Source organism: Notothenia coriiceps, unplaced genomic scaffold, assembly GCF_000735185.1.
Source record: "Notothenia coriiceps isolate Sejong01 unplaced genomic scaffold, NC01 NC01_scaffold00032942, whole genome shotgun sequence".
NCBI lineage: Eukaryota > Metazoa > Chordata > Actinopteri > Perciformes > Nototheniidae > Notothenia > Notothenia coriiceps.
Genome location: NW_011365643.1, coordinates 478,590 through 488,400, shown reverse-complemented (window position 1 = coordinate 488,400; position 9,811 = coordinate 478,590). Strand labels below are relative to the sequence as shown.

Here is a 9,811-nt window from a genome sequence, read left to right as displayed (position 1 = left end):
TGTTGAGGAGGGGCTCTGTAAGGAAGTGGCAGATTTTTTCCGGCTGTGTATTTTCAGATCCTAGCGCACTCGAGCTGGTTTCTCCAAAATTACCTACCCCAACTATAAAGGACTGATATACTGATTGGTTTCAGATAAAGAGTGGGGAATCGGTTTCCAGTTCCATTTCCTAAAATACTTTTACTGTACAAGTACTTATTTACCAATGTGAATATTGAATCATTTTTGTTTCCATACATAGAGTTCCGCTCCTGATCTAGAGGCCTATGAGTCCCACATGTCCCCTGTCGTCACCTTCATTGAAGACAGATTATGGGCTGCAGGAGACGGCCCACCCTCCTCGCTGCCGCAGAGACAAGCTGAGCAGCAAGAGGAGAAGCAGTTCGAGGACGGGTATGAGGTCATGAACAGTATCGGACCACGGGGGGGTGAGGCCCCCTCCTCAGAGTCTCCTAAATCCTCCATCGTGATCCTCAAGGAGCCCGGCAGCCCCGCTTTAGGGGGCACGGTCAACCTCATCCTGAGCTTCGGGGGGCAGGGGGACAGCCAGGTTCAGGTGCTGGAAAACACGCTTGCTAGGACGGAGGAGGTAGTGGAGGAGACGAGTGAGCCTGTCCACAGGGTGAGAAACACACACAGTCACCAAAGTGCACTATGGGAAGACCCTGTTATTGGCTACATACATCTCTCCCCCTGCATGGGATCTCCCTCCTTGGCTATCTGCTGCTGTTCATTCCTTTCTCCCCCTTTGGCCTTCACATCTTCCTTTTTCCCCCTCAGTCTACTGCCTGTAAAACCTTTTGGAGGCGCTGCCAGGGGCTTTTGGAAAATACTTTTGGTAGTTTAAAGAGAAAGAAAACCATTTATCGGCAGAGTGCAAACGAGGTAAATAGCGCGGTGTGATTTGGCGCTGCATGCTGCGTCTCAAAGTGTGCCAGGACTGCATGCTGTGTTGTTTTCTTGGGGCAGCATGCTCAACCAACCCCTGTTACCAGATACATCTGGTCTTCCCCGTGCTGTCGGCCTCTGTAAGCCAGGTAAGCGTTAAAAGAAACAAGACAGGCCAAAGTGCTATCACAGTGTCTCTCATACCATCTCTGAAGAGACTGCGGCTGGGAAACAGACACTCATTGTGAGGAAAGATAACAAACCATTTAACTGTCACAACTCGGAATTTCCCTACTCTACAGAAGTCATAAATACAAATTAAATTACATTTTTAATGAACACATTCTGTCGTTATGGGACGGAAAAAGAAAAGTGTTGATTTTACAATCCATTCGTATAAAATATAAACGTAATGAATAAAGTGAGGTAATACATTTGATCTCCAATTAGTGGACAAAAAAGATGCATACAGTTAATGTATATATCAATGTGTATAGTATAATGACAACCCTAAAGGATATGTATGTTTTAAAAAGATTGTATTTAAATGTTTTTTTTACTATTAATGTAGTGACTTCAGGAAACCAAAAAAAGTAATTGCATCAAAAAATGAAGTAAAAATGTAATGAAAAAATTAGATGATCAACTTATTACAACATGCACAGAGGAATGAATAATTACAACTATCGAAATGTCGCTGTCAACAGACACACACCTCACATAGCGCTGACCATATCCATGAGACCCACGCAAACCAACCCCTTGCAATCACACAATAATATATTACAAAATAACAAAAAATTACCAATACCAAAAAAACATAAACTACAATAACGTAATTGTTATTAAAACAAAATTCACCACTCTGTAAGTTTCATGAATCCTACAATTCATTTTCTTCAAATTAAAGTGCCATAAAAAACTAAACTCTATGCTATTTTATTTAAAAATAGACTTTAACATATTTGCAGTATTAATACTTAAAGGACTCATGTAACCCATCCTACATGCCAGCTTGAAAAACCACCTATTATCTTAGTAATCCTGAAGCACTGAGAACAAATGTGTATATTTTGGAACGTGAATATGAATCCATCTTTCCGTAATCTGTCACTTGCCCTTTCAGTTTTTCCTGTGTAAACTCTGATAAAAAGCTAAATCCCCGACTGAATATCCCACAATGAATCAGGATGTTTACACTCCAACTTTCCTTAAAAATGTTCTTTGGAGCTCAACTTGTTCAACACGCCAGGATTAAAAGCTGTAGAGCGCTGATGGCAAACACAGAATGAGAGTGATGAGTAGGAGAAGCCCACACAGTCTTATACCCCCCGCTGTGAATGTTGACAGAAAGCTTTCTCTTCTCCTTCTGTCATTTCCCCGCACGCCTGACGCAGACCTGCTCTTGTTTGGTTCTCCTGCGGCTGTGCCTCGCTCATTTAAAATAAGTGACCTCACCTACACTTCCTCCAAAATGGCTCCCAGCAGGAGTGCGTCCCGAACGCCAAAACAGGCGCAGTCATTAGACCAAGAACCGGTGCTGAACTTTTCAAGGAAGGCCCCCAGACTGCACACAGTGATTTATAGTCTGGGGCTTCCACAGAAACAAGAGATTAGTCACAGAGTTGAAAGGTCAAGCCATTACAGCTGCATATGACGGCATGTGCTGCCACATATGTATTTGATTAAGTCCAGCAAGTGTGCGATTGCATTCATGTTCTTTTGTCCTTTCATCTAATTTTTATGTCTTTTTCGTGTGTTTTTGTTAAATCATTTGCATTGCTGTGTGAGTCTTGTACATTCCTGAACCCTTTGTTTTTTTTTAATATGTGGGATGTAGAGGGAAAGGAACTGATGTTTGTCTCTGAAAAATGGCTAATTGTCTTGGTCAGGTTTGCTCTTATGTCATGATTAATCTGTAACACATAAAACTGCTCTTGTTCTCGCAGAGGGCTCCAGCCTGCAGCTCGCATGATTCCTACGGGGTTCACTTTTTAGATAAAGAATTTACAATTGCCTAACATCCTTCTCTCTTTCTAGGTAAGTACCTACTTGCATGTGACGGATAACAACTTGGCCGTGGCGCCTGTGTATGAGAGCATCACCCTGCCCCGCCAAAAGAGGCGCTCTGCAGCCTCAGCCTCCCCTACTTTCTCGGCATCCTCCTCCTCTTCCTCCGCGACTGCATCTCAGTCGGCGAATGTATCCTTTCACCCTTCAGCAGGGAGCACCTCCATCTTCAGCAGCCTGAAGAGGATGGGCAAGAAGAGAAAGAGGAAGAGAGACACTCGCAGGCACACGATCCAGAAAATCATGGGAGTGGAGGACCAAACGGAAGGCATGCCTTATTACGACTGCGAGACAATAACGTACGACACGCATACTTGGCCACTGAAGGAAGCCAGGAGGAAGAAGGGTTCTCTAAAGATTGGGGATGGAGTAGAAGCGATGGCCTACATGAAGAATCCCCTGGTGAAAGACATTGATTCGGAATGTTCAGGAGAGTACAGCATTATTCCATATGCCATGTCAGAGAGCCCGACCACAGATCAGGCCAGAAGCCACTGCAGGTTCCTCTCTTTGGGCTCTGTGCTGAGCTTCGAGCTGCCTAAAGACATGACCCTCATCCCCAGCATTCAGGACATCATCACTATCGCCCCACCAGAGACCAAAACACCAGCAGGGACTGATCCGGACCCCCACTCGCAGAGACAAACGGCTCTGAGCTCCTTCAAACAGACTCGACCCACTCCGTCCATCACACGCAGTTCATTGGATTTTAGTCTTCCTGAAACACGGACAGTGAAAGATCTGATTGATATGGGGAACAGCTTCCAATCACCTCCTTCTTCTACAGATGAAGATCAGACTGTACCATACGAAGAAATGTCTAAACAGCTCACCTTGCTTGAGGATGCAGAGCAGGAGTGGGACAAAAGGTCGTCCTGTACGGCTGAAAGACATGGGACCAGCAAGCCACCTTGCCAGCCCCCGATTTATGTGAATCAAGCCCAAAACACAGCTGCCTTCAAACACAAATGCCCGAGCGTCCACACGCTGATCCGAGACCTGAACGGACACCACTACCATAAATGTGCAAAACCTCAGAATGTGCTTGAAGAGAGTCCAGGACCACAGTGTCAGACCCAAGCTTCTCATATGGTCGTGAATCTGAAGTCGACAGTGAGCATGAGCGTTCGCCAGGACTCTGTAGACTCGGGGATCTCCACCTCCAGCAGCGTCAAGCTCTGCACTGAGGCTCCGTGTCCAGATAACCTGCAGCCAAAGGGCGTCGTGGGGAGGCTCATGTCCCTTCAGGTGGGAGGCATGGACTGCGCTAAAACAAGAGAGAACACATCTTCGGGTCCATCGACAGAGCCATCGACAGAGCAGGAAACAGAGCCGGTCCTTCTCGACCACCAGCAATTTGAGGAGGAAGAAGAAGAGCTGGAGGATATCTGGAACCAGACAACCAACTACAGACAGAGCATCTGCTCAGACATCATGTACCAGCCCAAGCAGGAAGAGCCTGAACCCTCTGACCACCCTAAAGAGCCCCTCTCCTGCTCACCGTCATCCAAAACCCCGGCTGTGCTCTACAGGAACCTGGTCACAGCCTCAGCCCCCAACCTCCTCGTGGCAGAGTTCAAACTGCCCCCCTACCTTCAGAGCTTGCTGGGATACGACAAGGAGCAGAGTCCCAGAGGTCACCTCCGCCCGCTGGCCACCGGAGACAGGAAGTCCTGGGCGGCCTTCCCCAATAGGGAGCCAGCCGGGAAGAGCTCGGTAACGGTGAACGAGACGGCGTCGGACCCAGTGAAGCTGCCGGACGTGGGGGACAATCAGAGATACATTTATCAGTACAGAGAGGATGAGGAGGAGGAGGGGGAGGAGGGGGAGGAGGAGGCAAAGGTGGGGGAGGAGGTGGATGAGCTCGCAGGTTGTTCCAAGGTGAGGTTTGAGATGTTGTGATGTCCAGAACTTTGAGACCTTATCAGTTCACCCAAATTACAAAAAAACTTATATTCCTGCTGGCCTGTAGGCATAGGGTTAGAATGTTGTTGGTAAAGCTCACAGCATGTAAGATTACAATGACAACAAATTCCATTTTTGTTAAAGGATTTAACACTGTTTTGTGTAACAAGACGTTAATTTGTATTGGTTGTAAGACCCCCAAACAGAGTTATTTTCTCCACCATTCGGCCTCTTCTTAAACATACAGTTTCTAAATCCTGAGCAAATAAATCCCAAACTATCAGCAAGTCTCGATAGTACGACTGTCTATGAGCAATTGTAGTAAATTAAAACGAAACCTTGGGAGGAGGGTAATATGCTAAAAAAAAACACGAATATTCTCTGAGGTTAAAGTGGTACATTTACGAGGAAAAAGCTCAGAAATGTAGGAGTAAAAGAAAAGAAACCACATCACAGAAGCTATTACCTCATCTAAATCAATATGTTGTCTTCTGAATAGGACCAGTTTAGATTCTTATGTTGAATCTGGGCAAACATGTTGTTATTGCTAAATCTGAGTGCAAAGTGATTAGGTCATCCACTGCAGGCAGGATACGCAGAAAGTGGTGGCGTATGTGGTAGAAAGTGATGCCATGTGGTTAAAAAAAAGAAGCCATCTATTCTCCAGATATTTGTTTCAAATGTACTTAATTATAGTGAATAATCTGAACATCAAAGATGTTTTATTTTTATAAGAATACTACCACCTCCCTTAGGCTCCATATTTTATAGACTATACTAATACGCTGTCGTTATATACCATCAAAGAAGAAGATAAAGCAAGAAACCTTTTTCGATGTGTTTTTTATGTAATTTGGGGGAACTGAAACTTTAACCCACCATGTCTCAATTATAAGAAAACCCATTATCACAATATTTATCAATTCAAATGTTAATAAGATATACGTATATGTGTTAATTTTCACAAATATATAGTGAATAGAATCTAAAGACATTTTGCTTTTAATCTGTAGTTGGAATTAGTAACATTTATCACTGTTCTGGCCTTGATATTTTTTTAAATGCGCAACTCGTCATGATTGATTATTGTGAAACTTCTCTCTCTGAACAGGACGAGTCGATGAGCCTGCTCTCAGTCCATATGGGTTTGGAGGGGGTCTGCCAGCAGAGGAAAGCCCCTCACAGCCTGGAGCAGCAGGAAGACTTAATGACCACAAGAGGGCGCTGTGTTACTCTGGTGAGAGGAATCAAATCTGTTAAGCTCTTATTAGAAGTATAGCTGTTTGTATTCATCATATTGAGGGGTTTTGCCTAAATGTTGTTAATTCAACTCCTCTCAGAGTGCAAGGCCTGAGATGCAGACTATGGAGGGAACACTGGAGAGGAAACACAAGCTTCAGCTGGGAGGAAAGAAAGTAAGAAAGCCTCCGCTTTATGTTTTCAGCGGTCAGCAGATGTAAAGCCCGCAGTCAGCAGCAGTCAGCTCTTATCTTATTTTCTCAGGCTGCCTCCAGAGGATGGAACTCGTACCACGCCGTCCTTTACAGACACACCTTGTGCTTCTACCAGGATAGGAAGGATACACTGAGGGTAAGCAGAAGAAATGACGACAATAAAAGCCCAGAGGAACAGAAAATGATGAATAATTGAAGTGGATGAGTCGATGGTGATCACTCTGTGTTATTCTGCAGAGTTCTGTCTGTGGCCTGCCGCTCAACCTCCTCGGAGCGGAGTGCTCCCCGGCTCCAGAGTACACCAAGAAACCCAACTGCTTCAGACTGCGGTAAAACATGAATAACCCCTGGATACATTTACAGAAGAATTTATTTGACTAAGAAATAAACCAAAAAGTTAGAATAAGCTCCCATACACCTGCAAACACAACTTTTCAGTACTAGACCTTGTAAAAAATGTAAATTAGGAGAGGCGTCTCGTGAAATAAGTGCAAAGCGTTTTGCTGTACTAGATAATTAACTGAAAATAAAATAAAACATACATTAAAGACACATATACAATGTAGATACACGCAACAACACACAGTCATAAAAAAAGACTGAACCTTGAAGTCCAGGAAAGTCCAAGAAAATCCCAAAAAGGTTTCCACACTTTTTTTGTTAAATGTTTCCCTTTCCTCTAGCTTTTGAACACAATATGTCATCATCATCATCATCATTCACCCCTACATGGACATAGATAACTTTACTCGTAAATATACATAGCATCCTTCAGAACATTAAATAAACGTGTAAAGTGTGTAAACGTTGTATTTTGTGGCCTTCAGACTCCGTGATGGCTCTGAATATCTGCTCAATTCCTCCTCACGCTTTCTGATGAAGAAATGGATGATGAAAATACATGCAAACACGGGTAAGCATTTCATCTCATAGCAAATGTTCGCTAATTCTGACCCGATGAGAGAATAATCTGCTTCATTTATTTCATTTTCCAAAAAAAGGTCGCAGTGAGACTTCATTATCAAGTTTCCTGGCTGATCAAGGCCTCCCTAACTCCTCGTAAGATCAACGATTTAAAAACCTCCAACTCTTGATTTCCAGGGATGCTTCTGATCTTTACAATAATGTTTTGCTTCCCTCCCACCGCCCAGAAAGCCCTTCCTCTGCTCCCATTGTCCCGGCCCCTCCACATGCCGCTGCCCCCCCCGCCATGAGGTCACCTCCACGTTCCCCAGGCGCAAAACCCACAGCGCCGCCCAGACCAAAGAGATAGTGGTCCTCACCCGAGAGTTCAGTCACATGACGCAGGGTCATCTGAAGAGTGTGGATGAGCAGACCCCCAGCTCACATGGAGGCTGCTGTGGTAAGCCCCGCCCTCCATTGTTAGGCTGTGAATGATCCCACTGGTGGTTAAAGGATGCAACTAGTTATTGATCAAACAGGACTTTTATTAATTTTATTAAAGCAAGTTGTGTTTGCTTGCTTCTTAACTCTTGGTGATACATTTTATTTAGCTTAGTAGTGTCTGCTATCAAGCTCTCTAAACACAAAATAAAATAGGGAATAGTTGTTGCAGGTCTAGTATGTTCCACTAGGGGGAGCTAAGGTATTGTCTTAGCTTATTAAACAACTGTATCAAAGAGAAGCTCACATCTGTTATGATAGTTGTGACACATCTGTATTTTTTAAATTTGAAAGGTCCAAATTGGATTGGGCATCAGAAAGTGATAGTTTGAGGAAGGACAAAACAAAAGCTAGGAAACTGATTTCCACTCTCTCAGATTAACGACCAGACCAATCATGCTGGCCAGTTTGAATGAGAAAGTAAAAGAGTTGTTGGAGTGACTCAATCCTAATGTTCTGTCCCTCTCCAGATGATGATGAAGAAGACACTTTAAAGCAGTCACTGACTCACAGGCTGTCTGGAGCATCCAGAGACAACACCGCTTCCTCCCCTCTATCCCCCGTGTCCGGGGGTGAGGACTGGCTCAGCAACAAGCGGCGCTCCCACTCCTTCACATCAGGTTAGTCATTAAAGATCTACGGCTGAGAATCATAAACAGCTGTTGTTTTCTTAGTTTCCTAACTTTCGCTTCACTGTTTTTCTTTTCAGCCACGTTTCAGAAGATCAAGCCCATGTTGCCCCCCCCTGCAGGCAGAGTCCCGGAGAGAGGCTCCAACTACTGCGTGACTCTTGTAGTTGGAGACAAGTCGCCAGACTCTGAGCCCCCGCTGATGGCTGCAGCCGGGTGGCAGCAGGACCCCCGTCAGCAGGACCCCCGTCATCAGGACCCCCGTCAGCAGGACCCCCTTCAGGACTCTTCTCTGAGAAGCTTCTCCAGCCTGCCGCGGCCTCGCAACAAGTCCGTCTTTAAAAAGTTCTTCTGTAAAAAGGACCTCTGAGTTTTTATTAATAAAAGGTTTTACAAATTGTTTCTAATGTGCAGCGCACATCTTTGTTGAAAAGCAAAAAAAACGCCACTACTGACTATATTTATGATGGGAAGCGCTTCCATGGTTTTATGTTTGATGTGTTTTGTCTTAAATCATTTAAGTGTTTTTATATTGTTTTTTCACGTAAACGGAACGTGTGAGTGTGCACTGCGTAGTTGAAGATTGGATTTATTGAAACACGTTTTCTCAACAGTCTTATTTCACATTTCTTTTTCTATTCTTCTAGATTGTTGTGTATTAAGTAAAGCTTTCTTCTAAGTGGAGGATCAGTTTAGAAACTACATAAAAGAATAATCACAGTGAGTAGTAGTATTAACAATATCCTGAACTCATGACACTAACATGTACAGCGCGTGGTGCACCAAAACATTATTTTCTTTTCTTTTTAATCAGCAGTTTGATACTGCCTGAGCTTGTTTGATTTGAACACTTTTTAAATACAAATTGTAGCAAAGACTATTCATAATAAAACATTGAAAACCAATGCTTTGCTTCATCTGTGATAATGCATGAGTGATATTTATTTTTCATACAGTTTTGCTGAAAATGTGTTGTTATTCAAGCTTTGTTGTCATCTCTGGAGGCTTTGAAGAGAAAGGGGATAATATGAAGAGAGATTAAAGGCCAGGCCATGCTAAGAACATCTTCACATCATTAGCCGTCTTTTTGAATATTAAAAACCCTACCACCGTTCAAAGACGAGATCCATAATCAACGATATTTATTTGATTATGGAGTTGTGTGGATCTCGTTTTGGAACGGTGGCGATATTTATGCTGAGAACCCAAACATTCTCTGCAGACATGGCTGCATAATGAGTTCTATGCATAAAGAATTTGCAAAACACTACACTGTTTAGCATTACAACATATTCAGCGATTCCCTTCATGATTATGTGAAGGACAAATTAGATTAGAGATTACAGCCGAGAGGGAATTGGGGAACTCACTCGGTGCTAATTTTAAAAATGTCTAGAAAATGTTAGGTTATCTGCAGAAAAAGTAAGAAACAGGCCACTTACAGGTTTAAATGTAAACTGT

At 43.6% G+C, this 9,811-nt stretch overlaps 1 protein-coding gene across 6 annotated transcripts in view; it reads left to right on the top strand.

The window, feature by feature from the left end:
- The window catches only part of mymx (myomixer), a 30,843-nt gene extending 21,588 nt beyond the window's left edge, over nucleotides 1-9,255 (top strand). For 4 of the 6 annotated variants that reach the window (XM_010789487.1, XM_010789492.1, XM_010789489.1 and 1 more), the window contains exons 23-33: nucleotides 242-622; nucleotides 2,929-4,839; nucleotides 5,975-6,100; nucleotides 6,204-6,278; nucleotides 6,367-6,453; nucleotides 6,555-6,646; nucleotides 7,145-7,230; nucleotides 7,319-7,376; nucleotides 7,469-7,680; nucleotides 8,192-8,341; nucleotides 8,431-9,255. In XM_010789487.1, coding sequence (XP_010787789.1) covers nucleotides 242-622; nucleotides 2,929-4,839; nucleotides 5,975-6,100; nucleotides 6,204-6,278; nucleotides 6,367-6,453; nucleotides 6,555-6,646; nucleotides 7,145-7,230; nucleotides 7,319-7,376; nucleotides 7,469-7,680; nucleotides 8,192-8,341; nucleotides 8,431-8,720 — 3,468 coding nt within the window. In that variant the 3' untranslated portion in view covers nucleotides 8,721-9,255. The remainder of the gene's footprint in view (nucleotides 1-241; nucleotides 623-2,928; nucleotides 4,840-5,974; nucleotides 6,101-6,203; nucleotides 6,279-6,366; nucleotides 6,454-6,554; nucleotides 6,647-7,144; nucleotides 7,231-7,318; nucleotides 7,377-7,468; nucleotides 7,681-8,191; nucleotides 8,342-8,430) is intronic. The other 2 variants (XM_010789491.1, XM_010789490.1) reach the window with 2 other exon arrangements.
- The last annotated feature ends 556 nt before the right edge of the window (nucleotides 9,256-9,811 follow it).